Below are 25,996 nucleotides of genomic sequence, written 5' to 3'. Positions count from 1 at the left end.
CAGGGAGGGGCAGTATACGCGTTTGTGTGCGGCTGAAGCTTCGGCCATGGAGAATCCAGAGAAATCCCACTCTGTGGAGAAACATGGAAGTGTGGCAACTTTGGGAAAGACTTTTGTGCCCCATCTGTGTGGAGTTTGCACATTCTCCCTGTGTCTGCGTGGGTTTCCTTCGGGTGCTCGGTTTCCTCCCACAGTCCAAAGATGTGCAGGTTAGCTGAATTGGCCATGCTAAATTGTCCATAGTTGTTAGGAGCATTAGTCAGAGGGGGTGGGTTACTCTTCAGAGGGTTGATGTGGACTTGTTGGGCCGAAGGGCCTGTTTCCACACTGTAGGGAATCAAATTTAAAAAAAAACAATGGGCACCATTGATGACCTTAATGCTTCCTTCAAGTTATTTTCAAGATGTAAAATTATTGATTACCGCTGCCCTCAGCTGATTAATATGCTGGTTTCCTTGTTTGTGCTGTTTTATTCTATTATTTTCAGTGGATGCTAGGCTACTTCAACTACATGGTGTGGAATTGAACTCATGAGCCAGACAGGTACCAGATTCCTCTCCCCCTCCCACCCAAACTAGACTATCCAACAGACCACTCGCTGCTTTTAATTTCCAGTCTTTAAAAAAATAAGTTCTCAAAATTTAAATTCTCTAGCTTACAGAACAGCTGTGTTACCAGACTAGCAAGCAAGCTAATCGTTAATACCAGAATCTAAACTTCAGATAATGAGGCAGATCATTATTACAAAAACAAAATTTCACTATGATCTTTCAAAAATTCCTTTTGATACATTTTAAAAACAGCCTTCGTTCTTGATTTACCAACTGTATTTAAAAAGATTAAATTTGCATACCTTCCATCTGTCAGCATCACTGCTCCCTCTGCTGACAGAAAAGAATATTGTTACTTTACATTATAAAGGAATTCATTTTCTTTCAAATTTTGTCTTTTCTGTTTGTAGATTAATATTTAATTTCATTGGCTAGGACAATGTGTTTGGTCCAATTTGAACTTTTCCCATAGCTTGGAGGAAAAAATTAATTAATCCAAATGTAGTCACTTATGACAATGTATCATGTAATCCCTCCCTCAAAGCACAAACATCTTGCATTAGAAATGTATAACACACTGGCTTCAGAGTGCTGTGGAATGTGCAATAAAAAACACCATCCATTCTAGGCACCTTATTTGTATGTGAAAATGAAATAGTAAAACTGGCATCCAGAGAAGGTTTCAGATGAGCGTCTTCTACTCTTCCCCAGTGGAAAATGTAGCTACAGTTTAATTAGATTTGAGTGGTAGAGAGGGCATGCAAGAGAAATATGTAAGTGTTGAAGTGTGATAGAAATAAATGCTCCGTCAGATAAATAGGAATTTAGTTCTTCAAATTTTGACACTGATCTTTATTATTCTTTGAATCAATACACATGACTAGCTAAGCCAGCATCACATCTTCCAAGTGCTCTGGAGTTGTGGCAGCTACACACAGGTATCTGACATGTAGAGAAAGATAAACTGGGACAACTCACCTTAGTCGGTCATAAAGTGGTAACTGTATCAGCCACACAGGAGACCAAAACACTTAGGTCATTCATTTGCAATATTCAGTGCATTTTCCAAATGAAAAAAACTAATCATAGATTTATTTTAAAAATTTGACCATTTCAGCTGACTTACCAATAATAATATGTAACAATCACTACCACAAAGACAGATTTGATGAGGAAAACCTTTATTCTAAAGTTGGGAAGAAAATTAGGTCCAAATCAAGTTAATAATCCAAGTGAGAGGGGGTAGCAAACCTGACCAAAAATACTCCAAACTGCAAAAGGTTTAAATAGGGAGTATGCGACTTTAAAAATACACTCAATAATTCACAATGTATTATTTGTGAAAGTAGCAGACATACTGGCAAGACATGTACCGGTACCAAATAATTGGATGATAAAAGCCTTTAATCATGTCTCCATTATACAGCAAGGCTACTTTATCCATGTTAGCTGATAAAATTTGGAGAGAGACGTAGGCTGGTGTGTATTTCCTTTTCACATTACAGTTGCACTAGATTCTAACTGTATTCTGTTTACTATCAAAGTTGCCATAGCTTATTTAAGAAAACTGGGCAATCTTGAAAATTCAAGGTAGGCAGTTGTCGTATTTAGATTATCAAGTGAAATGTTGACAGAGTAAAGGCAAAACTTTGACATGCAACAGATGTTTCATTTAGCAGGCTTCTATTATTTTAGCTGCATGATCGGCTTGTATTAAATTTGCTGTACTAAAATAGGTACATGCGTACAGTTTAACACGTCAATTTTACTGGTTACTTGCAAAAAATTTAAGAGTTTGCCACAAAGTTACTGTTATTCAGATTCAAAAGAATTCAGCTAGTTGCCGTGGTAAATTGGACACGAAGATTAAATTTAGCGGCGAACAGTAGTCCAGCCTTCGTCATCAATGACATTTTTGATACGACGCGATGCCTCTTTGTCCTTGTCAGTTTTCCACATCGACTTTTCTTGGTCATTGTCCTTAAGTGGTGGACCTTTCACAGGAGTATCCTGCACCTCTTTAGCTTGGCTTTCACCTTGGCGTTCCTCACCACGTCGCCAGGCACCTGTGAACCAATTTAATTTTACACTGATGATTGGAGAAGGGGATTTAGAAATTAACTTAGTATGGAATAATATTTTGTATTAGCTAGCCAAGAATCTATATAAAAAAGGTCCAATTTCAGCAACAGAAAAGCTCAATATTTCAACTGCACCCTCCCTCAGATCTGAAAAGGAGCGTACACTTCAAATAATTTCTACATAATTGACTTTCCTAATACCAAATGTCTCAACACCATGATCATACACTCGGACAGAATCATGTGAAATCATATTCAACGGATAAATTCCGTTCTAATCCATTTTATATCTCCCCTCGCCCCACCTCCGTTCCGTTCAAGTATTATTTGCCACATATATGCCCAAGCTGAATGTTATCCAGGTCTTGCTGCATATGGACAGACTTCTTCAGTATCTAAGGAGTTACACATGAGACTGAATCCTATATAATTAGTATACATATGAAAAGGGAACATCAATGATACACATGATGGTCAGGTACAGCATATCAAATCTCACTGAAAAAATAACAAATTCAAAGTTTAAAATGAATAAATGTGTTATTCCACACATTTAAAGCTTATACACTACGCATATAACTGGAACATTTTACACCATAGTTATTCATTTTGTCTAATGTGCCTGTGATGGCTCTTAAAGACCTCTTCAGTTTCCTTAAAATCTCTATAGTTGGCAACTGAAAGTTAGGCATCATAGAAACAAAATACAGTACTGAACATGCTGAAAATTGGAGCTAAAACAGAAAACGCTGCAAATGTTCGTGTGTGACTGCAACTGTGGAGGAAGAAACAAGTTGATATTTGAGGCTGATAATCTTTTACCAAATCACTGGAGTTTGATGTAATACATTTGACCTAGTAGCATTACAGGGAGAAGTTAATGTCAGTCTTCAATATATTTTGCAGTAAACTTGCTGAAACCAAGAATGTGCTGAAAACAGCACAAAACCAAGTTCAAATATGACCATATATTCTTGCCCATTCTGCTGTACAATAGGTTATCTTTTGAGTACACTCATTCCATTTCTCTAATTCAGTTTTTTTTAAATCCTATAAACCAAATGCCTCACACTAAGCTTTAAAAACAACAGTTGAGGTGACAAGTGGGATATTTACGTTTTGCAGCATTTTCATGGTTATGTCAGTGATGGATTTTTTTAAAAGTAGCAGCACTACTAAGAAACTAGGAGAAGAGAGAGAGAGAGAAAAAGAGAGGGACAGCGCGCGTGAGAACAAGAGAACTGCAGATCCTGGAGATCAGAATCAAAAAGTGAGATACTGGAAAAGCACAACCAGTTAGGCAGCATCTGAGAAGGAGAGTCGACATTTCAAGCATAAACCCTTCATCAGGAATATGCTTTTCCAACACCACACTTTTTGGTACTACAAAGAAACTCTAGTAAGAATGCCATAAAATAGAAAATGCTGACAAAGTGATTCATTCTTCTTACAGAACTCAGTACACTATTTCAATCAAATGTTTTGTTTTACCATCATCTCGATCACTTCGAATAGATGCAGCACGGCGCTCTGGTTCATCTTTACGACTCCTGATGTCACTGCGTTCACGCAAGTCTCTACGATCGCGATCGCCATCCCTGTCATCACGTCGTGGAATTTCTCTCCAGCTACTAGAGTCTTCCGAGCCACCACCACGTCTCCAAGGACCATCATCTTTGTCTCTGTAAAAAGAGCAAATGCAAGTTAATAAAATGCTAGCATTCAGAAAAATTTTTTAGCCTGATCTTTATGACTATTTCCATGTAGAATTTTCATTCAACAGCAAAAATATACAACATGGTCTGAAGAAGTCATACTTTTCTGCACTTAGCTAGCATCTTAAACCAGCTTTGAAATCTGGGTGAAATGCTTGATAATCTTAAGTGGCAACAGTTCAGTTATCTTAATATTTCTCTCTGACTTTCAATTTCACAGACAGTGACTTGCAAAAAAAAAAAGAGTAAAATCTTGCAAGTGAACATGAACAGTTCTTCACCCATAGCTCAACAAGTTTGTCAAATAGGTGGAAGTGCGGACACTTGACACAGGCTTAGTCCGGTATTTGTGCTGAGTGAAGTAGTCTCAGCTGGAACAGCAGTAAAGACACCATACTCAATTGTAGGCTTTTATGTTCCACATTAAAACAGCCACATGCGAAGATCAGAGTTCCCAGTCCTGATTGCTATTTGTCTGGATGTACACCATCACAGATGAGGGAAAAACAAAGTCTTTCTGGCCACAAAGATGAATAACCTTTAGGATTTACTGTTAAAGCAATACTTGGGAATGGCACTGGAGGATATTCAGCAGTATTCTGGAAAAGAGTTAACTTTTAGAAGGAAGTGGAATATTAAATTTTACTGTTTGGTTAAAATCCAAAATGTTCTAAATGTTGAGATAGGAACAGGGATGAAGAGCAATCAGAGTATACACCTTCGCCAAGCAATCAGAATGTGACATTTACCTTCTTTTCTTTATTACTTAAAGAAAGAGGTACCTCCATAAGAAATGGAAATTTCATTAACAGAATTATCCAAAAAGAAAAAAAGTTGTTCATAAACCTCTATTTACAAACCTAAATGCAATACGACGATCACGATCTTGATCTCGATCCAAATCACGATCTCGGTTATCTTCTGAAGACCTGGTGTCTCTGGGTGGGCCCCAGCTTTCTTCACGTGCTTTTTCCCTTTCTCTCCATCCACCACCTTCAATACAGTAACACTTCTGCCATTAAAAAGGTGCTCTACTTATAAGGGGCTAAAAGTTCCCTTGTCACTAAGTTAATCTATAAAGCACTTCTTATTTAGCAAAACTTCTAACTTATGCTGAAGGTTTGTTTTGAAACAACTACATTTGGTAGATGTACTGAAATTGTTTGTACTGACTCCCATTTCTACAATACTGAGCATGTGGAATGCAATTGCTCAAGAGGAAGGCCCACATTCGCGTTCCCAAAATTAAACAGGAAGAGGCAACTCAAAAGGAAAGTTCCAAAATTGTCAACAATTTACTTTGCACCTACAACCAGAAATTGTACATTTTAAAACGTACAATAACCCAAATGCCTCTGTTAAGCAAGAACACATCCAAAAGAAAGAGTTAAAAAGAATTTTGTACCTGGTTTATCAAGTGGTCTCCATGGGCCAGGCCTGGAATCGTCCACACGTCGAGGGCCTCTATCATCATCACGGCGGGGGCCTCTGTCATCATCCCGCCAAGACCCCCTGTCGTCATCACCTCGCCTGAACAACGGCCCACGATCATCGTCTCCTCTTCTAAACAATGGCTCCCTATCTTCGTCACGCCTAATTCGGTCGTCCCCACGACGGAATGCTGGCCTATCATCATCAAAGCCACGGCCTTCCCCTCGGCGCCACTCACTAAGAAATATGACCACAAGCCACAAACCTATTACAAAATTTTCATAACCATAACCTACTAAATATCACAATTGACCTTTCATATACAGGACATAAAATTTCAGGCTATTTTATTAACACAAGTAGTGATCAATGAGAGGAGTCCAGGAAACCACGGCAGCCCAAGTTTAATAGAGAAAGCTGAATTACTGCAATTGGAAGGATAAATGAGGTCATTTTACAGGGTCATTTCCCATTACTGAGATAAAGCTTTCAATTTCAGATTCCCAGATAAATGGAACTCCACCAACAGAGATTTGAATCCATGCCCCCAGAGCATTGGCCTGGATCTCTGGGTCACTAGTCCAGTGACTAATATTTCCTCTAGGCTGCACAGCTGTGCTTCGAGATTCCGTACACAGCGATCAATGTCAGCATGCCAATCAGGGCACTGATGTCTAGTTCTGAAAGTCACTGCTGCACACAGACCTTGGAGACATGCACAGATGTAAATAAAATTAGAAGAAAGGCTGATAGTATCAATGTCACCATATCCACAAATTCAGTTATGTGGCAATACTAAGAGCATCTGGAAAAGTTGAGAGAAATAGGAACATAAAAGCCAAATTTGTTAAAAGTTGGCAAAGCAGGTTATTGAATTAAAGAGGCAAGTTACGATGAACCTGTACAAAATCACACATTGACTTAAGCACTCTAATTCTAGGCAACATTCTGGAAAGATAGGAAGGCTTTAGAGTGTGCAGGATAAAGCTAAGTTGGTTCCATGGATGAGGGATTTGCATTACAATGACAAATCAGAGAAATTGAAGTACTTTTCCTTTGACAAGTTTGAAAAGAGATGATACAAGTGACGTTCCACAAGCTGTCTAGATAGACTTGTGAGAGAATTACTCCAGCTGGAAAAAGGTCAGGAATAAATGGCACCATGAAAAGACTGATTCGTCAGCAAGCAGCTATGCCAGAATGGTAATTCAAAGGAGAATTACATGAGCACCTAACAGGGAAAGAAAGCAGGGCTACCAGAAAAAAAGCAGGGGAATCAGGCCAATTAAATAACTCTGCAGAGTTGGCACAGGCTCAAAGGATCAATAAGCTTCACTTTTATGATTTGGCTTTGTGACCAATTTTAAATGATTCTTTCAATGCTGCAAACCATATTCCAATAATATTGAATCTGCTTCCATTAGATTAAATCTCAGAAGTAAAGTAGATGTACTTAGAAGAATTATTTACAGGCATAATTATACAGTTACAGGGAATAACTGCACACTTTCCAACAAACAGTCAACATTGAACTGAAAGGCCTGTCTGTGCTGTGCATTTTATGATAACTTTGTTTTAACCATTATTTTAATTTAACTACATACGCATCAGTTCCTCCGCGTCTCCATTCGGATTCTCTTTCTATAATACGGGAATCCCTCCAACCATCTCGTTCAGAGTCTCTGTCACTCCAGCGCTGAGGTTCCTGACAAAAGAGAAATAAAATCAAATATTTAACTACTGCACCCACAAATTCTGGCTTCTTCTTTCAAAACTTCATTGATTACTTAGTAATTAGTTGACTCTTAGGTAATTAGAGATGGAGAACAAATGAAGGCCTAGCCAGTGTTGCCCACATCCTATGATTTAAAACAAAAATTGCATCCATGTTAAATTGAAAAAAAGCAGCAATACTTCAACAGAACAAATCCTGTTGCGTGCAAACATTATCTTAAAGCAAATTCAAAATTGACTGTAGGCGACTGCAATAACATCAAGATTTTTAAATTTAGAGTTTGTCCACCTAATGTTTGTCCAGGTCAATGACTCATGTAGCAAAGCTACCACTAGTTAGGAAAAGGGAAAAAATATCATACTTTCAAATAATTGAGCTTGCAATAGACTGGAATACATAAAAGCAATCTTTGAATAGCACGAACAATTCATCTGAAATCATCTAACAAGGTAAAAAAATGGCAGCATTACAAATGTTTACAAGAAAAGAGAAATCTTAAATATCAACTACTTTTCTAGTCTTTCTTGATCTTTAAGTGAATAATACAGTATAAACAAGCCACTTCATGCAGTAAACATATCTCTCACAAACAAACTTTAGATTTGTGATGTCCCTAAAAATAATCTGCATTTCTGACGACTGGCCAAGCAGCATGGTATTTGCTATGGCTCACGAGATTAACTTAGTTCTTTAGCTCAAATTACAGCTTTCTATTAGCTTGCGAAATGGTTTACTATTATCATGCTACTAGACCTCTCGTCTCCCTTCAAGTGGATTACAGCACGCAAGTTTCACATTGACAACATTGTTTACTGAAAACTGGAGATGGTGACAAAAGCCTACGATGCAGCATTTAATTCTTCCAGAGATGGGACAGTGAAATTAACCTTTTCAATTGCTGCGTGAGAAGTTTTTACTTCTCACTCAAAGCAGTACATCTCATCAAACCCACACATTTCAGGCAAAGCTCTGGATCCCTTCTGGCTGAATTGAGCAATTGAATACCTTGCTTTCATGCAGTGATCTATCACGAATGTGAGAAATGCACATCCTGGATGATCAGATTTCCACTTTTGCTGTTATCCCACCGAGAACAAATCACAATTATCAAGAAATTGTTATGCTTCAAATAGCTAAAAAGCATAGAACAAATACAAAGTTAACAATAAAGAGATTTTAATACCTTCCGGCGAAACTGGTCTTCAGCATATTTCCTTTCTTCTTCTTTACGCCGTTCGCGTTCTTCAATTTCCATTTCTCGCTGGCGTCGTTTCCTTTCGGTTTCCTCCAATTTTCTTAGCTTTTCCTGGTATTCACGCTCTTCTGCTTCTCGTTTTTCACGTTCACAGCGTTCCTTCTCTTCACGCTCTATTAAGGAATGCCAAAAATGAGAACCTTCCTTTGCAGTAGTTCATTTATTCATATGGTTGTGAAAAATGTATAACTAGTTATTCTAACCCTTCTTAAGTTTTTCTTCTTCCAATCTCTGAGCTTCTTCCTCTTTTTGTATGTAGTAGAGCCTGCGTCTTTCCTCTTTACGTTGTTTTTTACGCTCTTCTAAACGCATCTTCCGTTCTTCATTCAGCCGGTCTTGGAAGTTCTTTAGTTTCTCCTTTTCTCAGAATAAAACAGAATGCAACTTAAATACCACCTTTTACCTAGTTCTGCTATATTTAAGTAACAAAACAGCCTGCCAAGATTAAAAAATGCTTCAAAATCAGATGATTTCTTGGATTACATGGCCAAGAACATAAGTCAAGCTACAATATTATTAACAAGCTATTTAATAAATTGCAGACCTCATAGACAGTGCGACGTGAAGCCATAAGCTTGGTTAGGAACAGGTCTTGATCCTCCATCATTCTTGACATTCGATTTTTATGCTCCAGTGCTTTCTCACGCTCCACTTTCATACTGGTTATCTGCAAACAGAAGAACTTTACAATCAGTTACAGGCAAACATGTAATTTGCTAAACCAAAGAAAAACTTGAGTTACAACATAGAGGAATACAAAGAGCAATGTGCCTAAAAATGTGCGTTGAAACAAAAAACAAAAGAATATCTGAAAAGCATATGTACACAAATTACATCACTCACCCTTTCTTCCTCTTGAAGTTCCCACAATTCCATATCTTTTATTCGCTGATCCTCAAATGCTTTTTTGAGTAAAGGTATTTCTTCTAATCGCTTGGCTCTTTCATAAAAGTCAATCTGCAAAATAAAAACCAAAGTCGGTCAGGAGAGTTACCAATAGCTTTAAAATCCGTCACAAATATGAAAGAAATTGGGGAAGAGTTTTAAACCTCGAGTTAGCAAACACTTTGTGTGACATCAAGGGCTACAGTTATCAGCTCTTCAAATTTAGAATAGCAGCAATATTCTGCAATGGTCAGATTTACAGCACAAAACAAATCTTTGGCCCACTGAGTCTGCAAAAACAAGCACCTAACCATTCTAATCTCACTGGCCTATAGACTTGTATGCCTTGGCAATACAAGTGCTTAAAATTACTTAAATGTTATGAGACTTTCTGCTTCTAAAAGGCAGTAATTTCAGATTCCCATCATCCCGGGGGCAGCGTGGTGGCTCAGTGGTTAGCATTGCTGCCTCACAGCACCAGGGACCCAGGTTCAATAACTGCCTCGGGCTGTGTGGAGTTTGCACATTCTCCCCGTGTCCGCATGGGTTTCCTCTGGGTGCTCCAGTTCCCTCCCACAATCCAAAGATGTGCAGGTTAGGTGAATTGGTCATGCTAATGTTAGGTGCATTAGCCAGGGGTGAAATGGGTCAGATGGTGAGTGTGGACTTGTTGGGCCAAAGGGCCTGTTTTCACACTGTAGGGAATCTAATCAAACTACTCTGGACAGTGCGGACTTTGGGGCGGCACGGTGGCTCAGTGTTAGCACTGCTGCCTCCCAGCAACACGGTCCCAGCTTCAGTTCCAGCCTCAGGCGACTGTCTGTGTGGAGTTTGCACATTCTCCCAGTGTCTGCGTGGATTTCCTCCCACAGTCCAAAGATGTGCAGGTCAGGTGAATTGGCCATGCTAAATTGCCCATAGTGTTAAGTGCATTAGTCAGAGGGAAATGGGTCTGTGTGGGTTACTTTTTGGAGGGTCGGTGTGGACTGGTCAGGCCATAGGGCCTGTTTCCACACTGTAGGGAATCTAAGAAAAACGCTTTTCCTTACATCATTAAACTTTCTGCCCTTTACCTCAAGTCTATGACCCCATTCATGGATTCCTCTGTCAAGAGAATTATTCCTTCCTGCCCACAATTTTATACATATCAAATACTGACTTCATTATTGCGTTCCTAATAATTGTCTTGGCATATCTGGAAGCAATTTATTTCTTTCAGATTATTTAATTGGTAAAAATTTCAGATCGTTAAAAGAACCGTTCAGCAGATTGAAATGATTTTGGTTAAAATATAAACCATTACAATATAAACAAGCAAAGGAAAATGAAGAACAAACCTTTTAGCACAACTCAACGTCAGGCTACATTCTCAATGCCTCAAAAATATGCGTAAAATAGTTTAACAACAGAGTCATAGAGATGGAAACAGACCCTTTGGTCCAACCCATCCATGCCGACCAGATATCCCAACCCAATCTAGCCCCACCTGCCAGCACCCAGCCCATATCCCTCCAAACCCCTCTAAAATGTTGCAATTGTAACAGCCTCCACCACATCCTCTGCCAGCTCATTCCATACAGGTACCACTCTCTGCGAGAAAATGTTGGCCCTTAGGTCTCTTTTATATCTTTCCCCTCTCACCCTGAAACTATGCCCTCTAGTTCTGGACTGCCCGATCCCAGGGAAAAGACTTTGTCTATTTATCCTATCCATGCCCCTCAATTTTGTAAACCTCTATAAGGTCACCCCTCAGCCTCCGATGCTCCAGGGAAAACAGCCCCAGCCTGTTCAGCCTCTCCCTGCAGTTCAGATCCTCCAACCCTGGCAACGTCCAAGTTTCACAACATCTTTCTGATAGGAAGGAGACCAGAATTGCACGCAATAACCAACAGTGGCCTGACCAATGTCCTGTACAGCTGCAACATGACCTCCCAACTCCTGTACTCAATACTCTGACCAATAAAGGATAGCATACCAAACGCCATCTTCACTATCCTATCTACCTGCAACTCCACTTTCAAGGAGCTATGAAACGGCACTCCAAGGTCACTTTGTTCAGCAATACTCCCTAGGACCTTACCATTAAATGTATAAGTCCTGCTAAGATTTGCTTTCCCAAAATGCAGCATCTTGCATTTATCTGAATTAAACTCCATCTGCCACTTCTCAGCCCATTGGCCCAGATCCTGCTGTAATCTGAGGTAATCCTCTTCCCTGTCCATGACACCTCCAATTTTGATGTCATCTGCAAACTTACCAACTGTACCGTCTATGCTTACATCCAAATCATTTATGTAAATGACAAAACGTAGAGGGCCCAGCACCGATCCTTGTGGCACTCCACTGGTCACAGGCCTCCAGTCTGAAAAACATCCCTCCACCACCACCCTCTATCTTCTACCTTTGAGCCAGTTCTGTATCCAAATGGCTAGTTCTCCCTGTATTCCATGAAATCTAACCTTGCTAATCAGTCTCCCATGGGGAACCTTGTCGAACGCCTTACTGAAGTCCATATAGCATATTACTTTGAAATATTATTAATCTGTATTTTCCATTTCTTCACCAGCTAGCCATTCTTGACAGGCTGGAAGGACTCTGGCCATTTGCCAACAGTGCTTAAAATAGTCACTTGTTACCATACTTTGCCCCACTTTCCGAAATAGGAAAACACTTGGCTTGAACTCTGTGCTCTACTATAATTTGGTAATTAACACATGGACAATTGCAGATACATTACTTTATCACTTCATACTGCAATGTGAAGCACCACCCTCAATCACAAAGAAACTTTTGCTAGTATTTCTATTGTTACGATGAAGACTAACACAGCCAGCTTGCCCTCATGATCACTTAGTCATCTTAATTTAGCTATCACGTCAGTACCAGCACCCCTGCTCTATCTTTCCAAACATTTGTTACCATTTTCTTTTACTATAAAATAACTTTCACCTTTTTTTCCTGATTTTTCAGACGTTCTTGAAGTTCCTTCTTTTCTTTCTCTAACTGCTCAACCTGCTTCGCCATGATAAAATCCGGATCCAGTTCTTCAAGGTTCTGAAAAAGTCAAGGGATCACAATCAGATATGGCACATTGAAACATACTGAACAAAATGTGTTGACATACAGATATTGCCTACCATATTGAATCTGAAGAAACAGACAGATATTGGTGGAGGGAAAAAAAGGATTGAAAATTAACAAGTATGCATTGTTCATTTCCAAATTGAACAAAGCCTTTATAGAGCAATTAGCAATTCACATTCACTTCCTGGATTGAAGAAATGCCACTGAATAGCACGGCTATCTAATAAAAGGACTTAAAATAGTCAAAGACTTTGACGGAGTAGATAAGTGTTTTAACTTGGGGAACAACAAAACTAGATGCTATCAATACAATTGAATTAAGAAATCACTTTTTGCCTAAAACAGTGGTGAGAATGTGGAACTCCTCAGTGCAGGGGATAATGGAGGGGAACAGATTATTATGCTGATTGCAACACATAGAAGAACAATAGGAGGATTAATGGGCCAGAAACTGTGGCATGCAAGGTGGGGTGAATAGCCCTTTTCTGTGAAAATTTGTGTAATATTATTGCCCCCAAAAGAAAGCATTTTATATTGGAACTAAAAGATGTTTAAACAGAAATTTACTGAACTGTATTTTACCTCAATGTCAATATCTCGAAATGCCTTAGCTCCCAGTTCAGTTTTTTTAATCTGCTCCAGACGCTCTCGCACATGTTTCCGTTTGATATTTTCATGCTCCTGCATAAGACGCTCTTTTTCTCTCTCCTGTGCCTCTTGACGTAAACGCTCTTCTTCAGCTTTGCGAACTTTCTGAAGTTCTGCCTCTCGCAACTCCATTTCTTCTTTCTCCCGCTGAACATTCAGACTTTCCAGACGTTCCTTTCTCTCCTCAATAGTCTGGCGACGGGCAAGGATCCGCTGGTGCTCCTTTCTGGCATTCTTCAAGTAAGCACTAACAGCTTGCTGATGCTGCTCTTCCTTTTCATGCTGAGAGATTATAGAGGAAACATGGGCAAGGAAAAATCATGAATACAAACTCCTAACAGAACTAAAATTCCTAATACTTAAATTCATAATGTCTCACAGCTCACTCGACTGAATTGAGACAGAAAACAGGAAGGTCCTGGCTCATCTTCAGTTCACGCTGAGTTACCAGATCCCAGCTAACTATCAGGACTTATTAACTAAACTAATCTAACGAGATCAAATGTCCTTTCAGACATCAGTGAGCATATGATATTTATAACAGCTTATTTAAAACTCTGCAAACCAAATAATGAAAATGGTCAACAATGGAATGCATCACCCACATTTAGGATGCACAAACCATTTTCATTAGTCTGGTAAACTTTGTTTCAAGGTGGAAACAAGTCAAAGTGTAGCAATACTATGTCCAAGGCTGTAAAGTTTAACAGCAAAACAACATGCTTGTATGCTGAGACCGCTACTCCTGGCGATTTAGAATTACTGGACCTATTAGGGTTACTTAGTCAAAACAAAAAACTTACAAGCAAGTGTGTTGGCTTGACAACTTGGATAGCCTTCGCTAATGCGGCAGACATAGCGGTCAACTGACTTCTGATCTGCTCTGAAGGCATTGGCTGCAAGTAAGGACCCACTGGTGAATCTTCTCGTGGAGAATAGTTGAGATCTGAGCCAAAACTTAAAGTACGAGAAGAATGATCTATGCGAACCTAGAACAAAAACAGAGTTAACAAAAAAAAAACAATTTTGTCAGTCATATAGCATGGAATCAGACCCTTTAGCCAAACTCATCCATAGTGACCAGGTTTCCTAAACTGAACTAGTCCAATTCGCCTGTGTTGGACCCATATTCTTCTAAATCTTTCTGGTCATGTACCTGTCGAAATGTCTTTCAAATGTTGTAATTTCCCTTACTGGAAATGATAACTGCTAATGATAATTAAAGCCACAAGAAATTACACTAATCATAACTGAACCAGCCATTCTAGATCCATCTATTGACTGCACTCGAAAAATATACTTATTTGAATATATCTGACCTGCGCTATAAAAATCCAGACTTGGTTGGAGCAGAATTAAATCAACCCAGAAGATTATGAAATTTGTTTAAAGGACAATTTTACTAGAAATTACTGCACTCAAAAGTGCATGGAACTTTCATGGAAGCTCTTCCAATCTCCGGTTGTGCCTTTCAGCATGAAAGTCAGCAAAATACATGTAAAAACAGCATGGATGACTACAAATTACAAGACAGCCAGACAGAAGTCATTTTCCAATACACTTAACTAACATGTCAACAACTTCCTCTTGGAATTACAAGTTGTCTACAAGCACTCGTTCAGGATTTGTGAAATTACTCAGATTCAAGTTAGATCTTTGATCTTACATTAGAGAGAATGAACTACATTGGAACAGATCTCCACAAATTTCTGGTAAAGTTTGTGTTATCAGCAGTGTAAACTCAATCAAAAATGTATCCATCAGAGCTTCCGTCAAGTTTCTCAAAGGAGTAATCTCAGCTAATTACGTGATGAGAAATACCTGCTTCTAATGCAACACAACATAAGATTTGATTTCTTAAACTTCTCTCCAATAATTAAGCCCAGTATTTGAAACCCAACAGAACTCTAACACCACTGCACAGGTCAATATGTGACTGTTGGCATTACCTGCAAATCACAGTGTCTGGCAGCATCAACAATGGCACGCTCCAATTGAAAGGCATCAACAAAAGGAACCAAGGAAGCCAAACGAGTAAATTCTATGCCTTGATAAATCTGAGCTACCTGTGGAAATAAAAATAGTACTTTATCAATCAGGATTGAATCAAAAAAGCTTGCATGTTTTCCAAAGACACTGTAGGTTTATGGCTGTGTAATTAAGGCTGATGTATTAATTTTGTGCTTCAAATCAAATCTAATTGAGATCTACTGAACCAGGCTAAAACACATTTACACCTATGCCATTACAAGCTGCCTTCATCCTCAAAAAGGTAGGCAGAAAAAAATTGAAATGTTGTTAGAATAATTTTAGGATGCAAGTTTGATCACTTGCATAATTGGTTAGCACTGCTGCCTCAGAGAAAACATCAAAAAGGAAGAACCAGAACTTTCTAACACTTCTACACCAATATATTTCAAGTAATCATTCGCCTCTCTACCATGGTTACAATTTGCACCATCTACAAGAGGCATGTTACACAACTCCAAATCACTTTCTAGACTCCAATCTCTTGTCTGCAAAGACAACAGCAGCAAATGCATGGGAAGACCATGCTTCCAAGTTCCCATTAAACAAGACTATCTTGATTAGGAAATACACATCTGTTTCTTCATCACTGAACCAAATTCAGGAACTCCCTAGTTATCACCACCATGGAAGCACACATCAAGTTCGGGGAGGCTTCAGTCCAGTGTTGTTGTTACTGTGTTAGGAATCCACAGGTACAGGCTACTGTTCTAGTGACGTGGGTTCTAATTCCACGACTGCAGATGGCAGATTATACAACAAAAAAAAAATCTGGAGTGAAAGTGCTCGTCACATTTCATGAGTGATAATAAAATATTTCAACTCTTTGAAGGCATTGCAGTCAGCGTTTTGGTACGGTTTACAAGTTGATCGTGAAACAAAATACAGGATAAGTATCAAATTTAATTGTGAATTTCTAAATGACAACAGTTGAAATTTTATCCCCTGGATGTGATTCTTGGAAACTGCAATATTCTAAAACAGCACACCTAATTGCTTGGCTTTCCTGAACAGGACAGAATCTGTGCAACATTAAAACGCATGCAAGGTTCTCAAGGGAGAGGCTTAAGGCAAATGGAGCAAAAACACTCTGCTGTCCAAAATATAACAAGAGTAACCTTTTCTAAAATGACAGCAAGATATCGCCACATATCAGATTATATGTGAACTTCAAATCTTTGTACTAAGTTTCCTAATGTAAAAGGGAGTGATTTTTCTAAACTGTTTCATGAAAATATGTACACACCTGCTGAAGGAGCCGTAGGATAGTATTATTCTGCAAATGAGGCACGTAATGCTGGAGATCAGGTTCTTTCTCTGACTGGTCTCGGACCCAGTCGAGGACCTTGAGTAGAAGAGAAAGACAAAAGATATGGTTTACATCATGTAGACCTGAGTATTTATCTAAAGAGTGTATTTATTTTGACAGGATAGTGATTAAAGCAGAAAAACATGATTTAATGCAATTGCAGAAATAAAGACCTGACCAATTTTTTAAACATACTAAATCAAATAAATTTCTGAATGCCAATTTTTTTTAAACAAACAAAATATGCTGTCATGATGTTGGGAAAATTACTGGCTAGGCCAGTATTTATTGGCTACCTCTAATTACTTGCAAAAAAGTGGTAGTGGGAATCAAACCATTCAGTACAGATATACCAACAGTGCTGCTACAAAGCAAGTTCCAGGGTTTTGACCCAGTGACAGTGAGAATGCTGACTGGGTCCCAAGCCAGAATTGTATGCAACTTGGAGGGTAACTTGCTTGGTGCTCCTATGTACCAACTGTTTCTGTCTAAGTGAGAGAGATCAAAGGTTTGAAGGAGGCTGTTGATGGAACTTTGGGAAGCTGCTATGAATGATGATGGCTGGGAGGAGATAGGCAGCAGTCAAGAAGGTTACTTTGTTGTGGATGATTTCAAGCCTCTTGATTATTGTTGGAGCTGCATTCATTCAGGCAAGTGACCAGAATTGCATCATGCTTCTTACTTGTGCCTTTTAGATGATGGACAGGCTCCCAGGAGACAGAAGAGTTACCCGTCAGATTTCCAATCCTCTGACCTACTCTTGTAACCACAAGATTTATATATCTGGTCCAGTTCAATTTTTAGTTAATGGCTGCCCCCAGAATGCTTAAAAGGAGTTGTAACCATTGAATGTCACAGAGACTGTCAGTTCAGCCATGGTCTTTCTTGGCACTTGGACAACATAAATGTTACTTACCAGTTGTCAGTAGAAGCCAAAATGTTAATTTGGTCTTGATGCATTTTGAGATGGACAACATCAGTGTTTAAGGAGTGAGAATAGTGCTGAACATTGATGCTTGCCCACCCCCACTTCTGGCCTTAAAATGGAAGGACAAACAATGAAGACGACCATGAAAATGTCAAGTATGATCACTAACCTAAGGAGGTGCTACAGCAATTATCTTGGATTGACTTGAAACCTCTAATACCTGCTACCATCTTCCTTAGTGTTGGTATCACTCCAAAGAGTACAGCGCTTCCCATACCATCCTCAACTCCAATGGTCATTGACTTCAGTTGTGAGAATCCCTTGATTACATACTCAAAGCTACCTTAACGTTAACGGCAATCATACTCATCTCTAGACTTCAACTCTTTTGTCCTGTTTAAAGAATGTTACCATTTTGCAATATAGGAAATAAATTTAACGTACTTACCTAAAATGTATGGAGGGGACTGGCAGTTATGGTTACATAAAAAGACCATCTGCTAATTAGCCTCCAATTTTGCTCTAGCACATTAGAAATATCATTGATCTCACAAGAACAAAGAACATGACAATGAGAAGGTGCTGAAAGCAATATTACAGCAAATTGCAGTAAAAAACCAGGAAGACAGGATTTGGCTGATCAGTCCTTCAAATATTCGGTTGGACATTTTATGAAAATCATAGCCAAATATAGGAAAATGGACTTAGAGTATGTTCTCCGATAGGGGGTGCGTGTTGGTGGGATAATAAACTCAAACTAAGAATGCTTTTCAATTTTCACCCCTAAAATTCAACTTCACACCTCACGCTGATTTCATCCATGGTAGTTTATTTCCATCCACCATATAGCATTTCTTTAACCATGCAACTTTGCTTAGAGGAGCTCAAATTTTCAAAATCAGGATAGTTTTTAATTAGACTGTAACATAAATAATTTATATTGTACAGTCAACTGATCCCTTCCAAACAGTTCAGAATGTCAAAACTTAACGTTATTTGTTACCTTACTAACACGTCCACAAAGTTTGAGCGGGTGGAATTCCACTTCCAACCAATTATATACACCCTTCACTTCAAGTGCAGCATGCTGCATCACATTGAAACGAACCTTTGTAAAAAGAAAAGTTGGTTCAGAATGAAGGCTGAAACCAAAGCATCAATGAACAGTTAAACAATTTACTCTCAAAGTCAATTAACAGAAGAATAATTGGCAGAATGTTCAACTTTGATAGGAGCCGAAGTAACTTCTTTAATTCATGATCAAGTTTCTCACAATTGCACTCTACCGTACCACATGCCACAAACACTGAAGGATTCCAATAGACCAAGAACGCAAAAGATATCACCTGTATACCTGTGCCTTGTTTTGATTTTGATCGAGTCACACAATTGTTAGTAGTCTCAAAAAGTATATCAAATCCTACGATTTTTCAACAGAGCTCTGCTCAGTACAGGACCATCATTAGTGCCTGAATATTCCTTAATTACACTTCATCCTAAAATTAAAATTGGATTAAGCAAAACTGATAATCAGGATTGTGGTCAAATAAAAACAAGGTGATGGTTTTATGCTGTTGAAAAAAGGTGGTCAGGAGGAGCAAATGGAACAAATTTAAAGGCCAGAGGGCAAGGCAGAGTAGAAACCACAGGTAAATACCATCGATCAAAAAGGGGAAGGTAATAGCTGCAAAGAGACACAGGCTCAGAGTTATTTTAAATGGCAGAACAAAAGACAGCTCTGCTGTCTCTGTTGAGAAATGAGGCAGGACAATAAAATGGTTAACAGAATCGATGGTCTGAGTTTGTCTAACAAACATCAGTTGCTGTTCCTCACTGCACTGGAGCAACAGACGCAGAACAGAAATGTAAGTAACGTGGCATATTTAAATTGCCAGCAACCATTCTCAATTCCAAACTAACAGTTACATTGGACTCAAGATGTTAACCATTTCCCTTTCACAATTCACAGATGCTGCTCAACATGCTAAGTTTTTATTTTAGGTCACCAGCATCTGCAGTAACTTGATTGTGTTTTGGTGGTCAACAAATATTTGATAAAAATTGATGGGGGAGACCATCTTGCATCTCCATTGCAGCACATCAGGAAATGTTTTGAGATCTAAAAAGAACTTTACCAGTGCTAAATGAGCAACAGTTAAAATAAAATACATCTGCAAGTCGTAATTCAACCCTGGAAAGTAAATTTATTAACTATTACTTACCTCATTGGGGACCTCACCACTTGAATTTTAATATAGCTTGCTCACTTCAACTTACTAACAGTTCAAATTCTGTATCTGAATCACCTTGTCTGAAGGAGACTGGCAGCAGTAGTACACTTGAATCAGCCAAGCTGCTAATTAACCTTCAACTCTTATTCTGGCACATAAAAAAATCTCTCAAATCTCACTAAGGCTGAGAACAAGATAATGAAGTGTGCTTTATTAGTGGCAAATCTGTCCATTAGTACTTTTTCAGCTCAAGTGAAAATGCTTCTTCAAAAAGAAAAGGATAAGTGAATTTCTACCATTACATGTCTTTTTTGATGCTTTCCAATTCCCAATCTCTTACCTTAATTACTAAAACAAACTTCATTCCTATATTAAAATTATACTGTGGATGGCATTGTAATTGTTATTTTTTTACTGGATTAGTAATGCATAGAATGCAAGTTTAAATCGTTTCAAAGTGATTATTAGGATTTAACTTCTGTCAAAAAGACCTGAAGTGCTGATGAAAAGATACTGGATAGTTCCAAAACCAAAAATGCTTCACTGAATTTCTTTCAGGAGGGAATCCTATATTTTTTACTTCATCCAGCCTATCATACATGCCTCACCAATGCAATCATAAATGCTGGCCCTGCCACTGTCAAATCCTGAAAACTACTGAAAAAGGCATTACAAAATTAAAGCTTGCTCCAGTGGGATACAAACTTGGGCATGCTAAAAATCATACCATGTCATTAATCAAACTTTGTCGAGTTGGAGGTGCCTGTAAGCCCAACAGCGTAGCTAATCGTCTGTGCTTCTCAACAATAATACCATCCATGTCGAGCAATCGGGCAATGTCTGTCCTTTCAGGTGTAATAGGAATTGATAGAGTAGCTAAAAGGACTCTGGTAGACATCCTGTAAAGACAGTAAATCAAAATGTTACATGATACTAAAAAATTTGCTGCAACAAAGAAATGATGCATCCAAGACGAGCATTGATTAACTGCTAACAAGTTTTTAAAAAAAATATTTTTCACTACAAATTTGATGTATGGGGAAACTCTGATTGTGAAATGCTTCAGCATTATTTTATGTATATAAGCAACACACTTAACATCCTAAAAACAGAGTTGACTTTGGGTGTACTTAATGCAATACCGATGATTTTGGACAGGCAAGCCTTTGGAAAGTAAACAGCAAATTGATTAGACTGTTACAAATGAAGAAATCAAATCTCACTCATAAGCACAAGTCAAATTGGAAGCGGTTTACTTTTAGACCTGCTATTAAAATCCAAGTTAGACATAAATTCCCAACATTATATCCATTTCCACAATTAAAGGCATTCTAGCCTGCAGCTGTATGGTTTGCTGAAGCTCAAGAATCTTTCAATAGAGGATTTTAGGCAATAATTAATGCCCAATTTTTTGTAAAAAAGTTTTAGTTTACTTTCTTTGCCCCAAAAGGAAAAAAACTGACATTTCAATTTTCTTATCTTTTTCAGATTATTCTGATGAAGCTTAAAGTAAAAGGAATGGTATTTTAAGATTAAACACTATTACAGCCCTTCCGATTAGTTTGATTTCAGATTGTAATAGTAGGCGGTTTTCATCTACAGCCCCTATTCAGTTGATGATTCTGCTTTCCCTGGATCCACCTTTTGTTCCACTCCTTGCTCCATTACTGTCTCCTTTTGCCTTTTAATGCCTCCCATCTTATCAAAGACTTTCACTTTAAGTTTCAACTCCTTTCACTCACCTAAAACATATAATACCTTAATGATTTTTAAAATTTTGACAGTGATAACTGACCTGAAGCATTAACTTACAGCGTGACATGGACTTTCAGCCTCTCCTTTATTTTCAATTTCCAGCTTCTACAATATTTTGTGGTGTGAAGGCCAATTTTCTGCAATTATATTGATATAATTCTGCCTTCAAAACCCTAAAACAGGGAGCCTCATCTGTGACAGCAACCCACTCAAAATAGTTGTGCTCAATCTGGACTCAGTCACTGTATCATTCATCGCATTCAAACAATGAGAAGCACGTACAAACAGACTTTGAGGTTGACTTCACACCCTTATGGGAAATTTGGGATCCCCTACCTACCATTCAATGCATGTAGATAATAGTACATCAACCACACTTCACAATCTAATTTTTGTACTGCTTCCACCTTTCAGTATGTCGTTTTCTCCCCAATATTTCTTTATAATCTACAGCACTTGTGTTTATCACTAGCTATGCATTTAAGTATTTCTCTACCTCTGCATCTCCTCTGGTGAAAGATTTTTTCTCATCTCTCTGGACAAATGGTATAGTCGGTGAAGAGTAGATGCATGAAACAGAGCATTTCCTGATTTCCAGAAGACTGTGGAAACTTTATTATAGTAGTTAGCCATTAGCTGGGGTTTGGGGGGCTTCTTGGACAAAGAAAATAGCCCATGAATGTCTTCTACAGCCTTGAAAGCTTCCTATTAAAAAAAAACAAACATACTTCATAAACAAAACATTATACTAGAATCCTCAACAATCCAGAGATTTATTAAAAGTTTTAACTCCACATAGTTGAAGATTTATTAACAAGTTGCTTGACCGTTACAAAAAAGTTAAATATTCACTTAGGGAGAGATGATTCCAGTACACACCTCCACCTTCAAGACACTTACTTAATCCTGATGTGGAAACTAAAATTAAATCCAATTTTGCCTCAAATTTATTACCGATACATTCTGCAGACTTAGGTCAGTAATGCATAAGTGTGTAACATGGTTAATAAAGATTAATATTTGCCAGCAGTTTTTTTGCATTAATTGCTTGGCATTGAATCAAATTCATTGCAGCCGGTGTCTGCAACTTCAAACGCACTCTACAATGGCAAGCTAAGGAGGACATGCTGTGGTCAGTTGCTAACAACATGTGGAAATCATGAGTACTTTATTCAGATTCTAAGTAAGCACATCAGTGCACAATTACTGCAACACTAACTTATTAGTAGTGCCATACAAACCACGTGCAATACAAAATAAGGTTCTAGAATTTTGAAAACCCAGAATAAAGCAAGTTTCTAAACTTTTAACATCAGCACACAGCTATTGGATCATTTTGAAAAAATGTTAAGTAAAAGAACCAAACTCGGTCAGTCAGTCATTCTGTGCATGTATCTTCACTCCTTCCATAACAGAAGCAGAAGTGTTAGAGGGAGAGTCCAGATGAAAACCCAACAATCCCAGAATGAGGTTAATTCAAGTTGATTACTTAAAACACAAGAATACATTTCTCTTCTCAGTGTTTTGAGGTTCAGTCATATGTGACTAATGGGAAGGATCTAATGCAAATAAAAGAACAAAGTCAACTCTGATCCAAATCAGTACAGGTATCAGTTACAAAGGAGATATGTCCTTTGCTACATGCTATTCATTTAACTCGAAAGTCATTTGCGCAGATGTTCATATTGTCATGCTTCATTGATGCAGTTAAGTGGGGATTGAACCTACCTATCCACTTAAAGTTCTCTGACTCCCTTTATTATTAAAGACCCTACACAGTAAGAATTTTGAATCCTTAATTTGTGCTGATTATACTCTGAGCAACCGCAAATTTTATAGCTATGCTTTGTGAAGCCAACTCATTATGGATGATCTGATGGTATTTAATGAAGCTCAAATATTACCTGCCAAAGTTCCATACTAATTGCACTATCAAGTTGTACAAGGCGAGTCTCCAGATGCATGGACTGGCTATCTGGATTATTAAGGTTGATTGCTGTGCTTTGGTTGTGGTGACGCTGGATCTGTCCCAAGTGTGTACGCAGGTTGTCACATAGTTTGCGGAATTCTGCTTTTCGAGTGTACTGCAAGCAGAACTTAAAAGCTGAAAAAAAAATTTGATCATATAAAAGCAATTCCAAAATCAAATTTCCAGAACCAAAAGCAACAGATTACAAATTTCAGCAATAAGCAGAACAAGATAGTAAATATTAGAATTCTGAGTTGCTCGCAGATGAGTATGGGAATAGGAGACTCTTGTACATTCAATGGGATTCATCTAATTGTGGAATGTTTCAGATATTCAAGAAAAGACTGAAACATCTCAGTCTAGGTGTTTTTCAAGTAAAATTATTTTGTTATAAATGGAATTAGGCAGAGTAGATAAAACATCAGTCTAAATTCTGCAGATATTGAATGAGACAACATTAAGTATAAAAGAAACATTGTACAAGTTTCTCCTCATCTTTGTGCTATGTTAGAGCCTGTGGAAAACAATAAAAATTTGCAATTAAAGCAGAGATGACATCACCATTAAATATTATTTTCAACAGTTAAGGGAAGGGAGGATCAAAATCACGAGGAGAAAGAAACATGGGAGGGACGAGCTGCAGTTGGTCATGGCACAGGTTAGACAGAAAACGAAGGTCAGCGAAGAAACTCTACCTTGTTGTGCAATATCATGATAAAGGCGCTCCACTTTAGAGTTGTTCCGTAATAAATCCAAACATTGTCTGTAGGACTCCCAAAGAAATTTAACCCATGGAGTTAGCAGCAGACGATCTGTACGATCTTGAGTGTCTTCACCACTAACAGCACTAAGTAGCACGCTGCAAATATTCAACATAAAACAGCTTAAATACATCTTGCCACCCCAGAAGTTTTTGTACAAGAAAATCAGTAACATTTGTACAGAGAAATGGTGGCAGTGTAAAAGCTTAAAAACTGCAAGTGTAGATGAATACTCAAAAAACCAAATTAACTTGGATTGCAGGAGCAACTATTTTGCACATTTATAAAAGGTCTACATCATGAGCCAAAAACATCCTTTCCAACCAGACTTAACAAAAACTAAATACCTTTAAAGAAGCAGCACGTCAAAACACTGCAGACAATACAACATACTACAAACAAGCAGTCATTAATATGACATCTGAGTTTCAATGCTGTGCATAAATCTTAGCCATTTTGAGAAATACTGAAGTTTTGTTCCCACCAATGCATGTTTCCACAAGTACTTCCTTCAGAAATTAGTTACAGCAAGTTATCCACTTTAATCATTTAAGTCATTTTCTCAGCAATAATATATTAGATGTCTGAACTTCTGGAGCAACTTGGTTCTTTTGCTTCAGTTCACTTGGCTTATTCGGATATTACCGCATTCTCAGTATCAACAAATTACATGGTGACCAGTCATCCACCTCCTCACTGATTTATATTAACTCAGTTTAATACTGGTAGCAAAAGAAAAGTTCACTTTTCCAAAATTTGCCAATGTTTGTTCAGAATTCTCAATTATGTCAGATGATTGATTTAATTTAAAGGTGATGGGAGTTTCAGCAATTTATTTTTAAATGCTAGAATGGCAGACCAGCCAGTTACTTAATGACTTTTTTTTAAAAAACATAACGTTTTGTACAAGAAAACCAAGATTTTAAAAAAAAATTCCCAGTTGTGAGCAGCATTCTTTCCCCTCATTAACTAATTAAATCAGCTTGAAAACACTAGCGAGCCCCATTAGTAATAAAGATGTTTCCAGTACAGAACAAAGCACCAGTACAGTACAGAACTTATAACATGGTCATCTTATATGATCTGAAATGCACTTCAAGTGATGGTGTAGGTAAACTCTAGTATGACTCTCAAAAGGAATTTGTGGAAGTAGTTGGAGGTAAAATATCAGGGTTAGGGGAAAGTGCTGAGACAACGAGTCAGAAATTAAGGTGCACAGGTCCTTGAAAATGAAGTTGCAGGTAGGGTAGTGAAGAACACATTTGGCATGTTTGTCTTAATTGGTTAGAACACAATGCAGCAGTTGGAACGTCATATTGTGGCTTTAAAGGGCATTGGTGGGACCACTTAGAATACTGTATTCAATTCTGGTCTACCTGCTACAGGAAGAATGGTGTTAAACTTGGGAGGGTACAGAAGATTTACAAGAATGTTGCCAGGACTAGAGGGTTGAGTTATAGGGAGAGGCTGAATAGGTTAGGTCTTTTTCACCCTGGAACTGAGGCAGCGGGGTAACCTTACAGAAGTGTACAAGCTCATGAGGGCATGGATAGGGTGAATAGCCAAGATCTTTTTCGGGGGGTGGAGGCATCCAAAACTAGAGCCATGGGTTTAAGGTGTGAAGGAAAAG

At 38.2% G+C, this 25,996-nt stretch overlaps 1 protein-coding gene and 2 non-coding genes across 3 annotated transcripts in view; all 3 read right to left on the bottom strand.

The window, feature by feature from the left end:
• Nucleotides 1–1,715: 1,715 nt before the first annotated feature.
• Nucleotides 1,716–25,996, bottom strand: part of eif3a (eukaryotic translation initiation factor 3 subunit A) — a 42,288-nt gene continuing 18,007 nt past the window's right edge. The window contains exons 4-22 of the mRNA XM_043712852.2: nucleotides 24,301–24,464; nucleotides 23,541–23,740; nucleotides 22,133–22,341; nucleotides 20,609–20,780; nucleotides 18,654–18,758; nucleotides 16,660–16,758; nucleotides 15,335–15,451; nucleotides 14,189–14,374; nucleotides 13,320–13,667; nucleotides 12,603–12,707; nucleotides 9,612–9,725; nucleotides 9,313–9,435; nucleotides 8,972–9,125; nucleotides 8,697–8,881; nucleotides 7,383–7,483; nucleotides 5,753–6,015; nucleotides 5,208–5,340; nucleotides 4,124–4,314; nucleotides 1,716–2,617 (exon numbers count right to left, since the gene is read on the bottom strand). Coding sequence (XP_043568787.1) covers nucleotides 2,424–2,617; nucleotides 4,124–4,314; nucleotides 5,208–5,340; nucleotides 5,753–6,015; nucleotides 7,383–7,483; nucleotides 8,697–8,881; nucleotides 8,972–9,125; nucleotides 9,313–9,435; nucleotides 9,612–9,725; nucleotides 12,603–12,707; nucleotides 13,320–13,667; nucleotides 14,189–14,374; nucleotides 15,335–15,451; nucleotides 16,660–16,758; nucleotides 18,654–18,758; nucleotides 20,609–20,780; nucleotides 22,133–22,341; nucleotides 23,541–23,740; nucleotides 24,301–24,464 — 3,163 coding nt within the window. The 3' untranslated portion in view covers nucleotides 1,716–2,423. The remainder of the gene's footprint in view (nucleotides 2,618–4,123; nucleotides 4,315–5,207; nucleotides 5,341–5,752; nucleotides 6,016–7,382; nucleotides 7,484–8,696; nucleotides 8,882–8,971; nucleotides 9,126–9,312; nucleotides 9,436–9,611; nucleotides 9,726–12,602; nucleotides 12,708–13,319; nucleotides 13,668–14,188; nucleotides 14,375–15,334; nucleotides 15,452–16,659; nucleotides 16,759–18,653; nucleotides 18,759–20,608; nucleotides 20,781–22,132; nucleotides 22,342–23,540; nucleotides 23,741–24,300; nucleotides 24,465–25,996) is intronic.
• On the bottom strand, nucleotides 18,102–18,235 carry LOC122561423 (small nucleolar RNA SNORA19). Its single transcript, XR_006315005.1, has one exon. It is a non-coding gene; the product is annotated as a small nucleolar RNA SNORA19 (small nucleolar RNA).
• LOC122561424 (small nucleolar RNA SNORA19) lies at nucleotides 19,956–20,092 on the bottom strand. Its single transcript, XR_006315006.1, has one exon. It is a non-coding gene; the product is annotated as a small nucleolar RNA SNORA19 (small nucleolar RNA).

The sequence above is a fragment of the Chiloscyllium plagiosum genome, unplaced genomic scaffold, assembly GCF_037043375.1.
Source record: "Chiloscyllium plagiosum isolate Xiang-an unplaced genomic scaffold, Cpla_swu_hap1 HiC_scaffold_22, whole genome shotgun sequence".
Lineage (NCBI taxonomy): Eukaryota > Metazoa > Chordata > Chondrichthyes > Orectolobiformes > Hemiscylliidae > Chiloscyllium > Chiloscyllium plagiosum.
The sequence above is the reverse complement of the archived record's forward strand: the minus strand, read 5'-3'. Positions and strand labels throughout refer to the sequence as shown.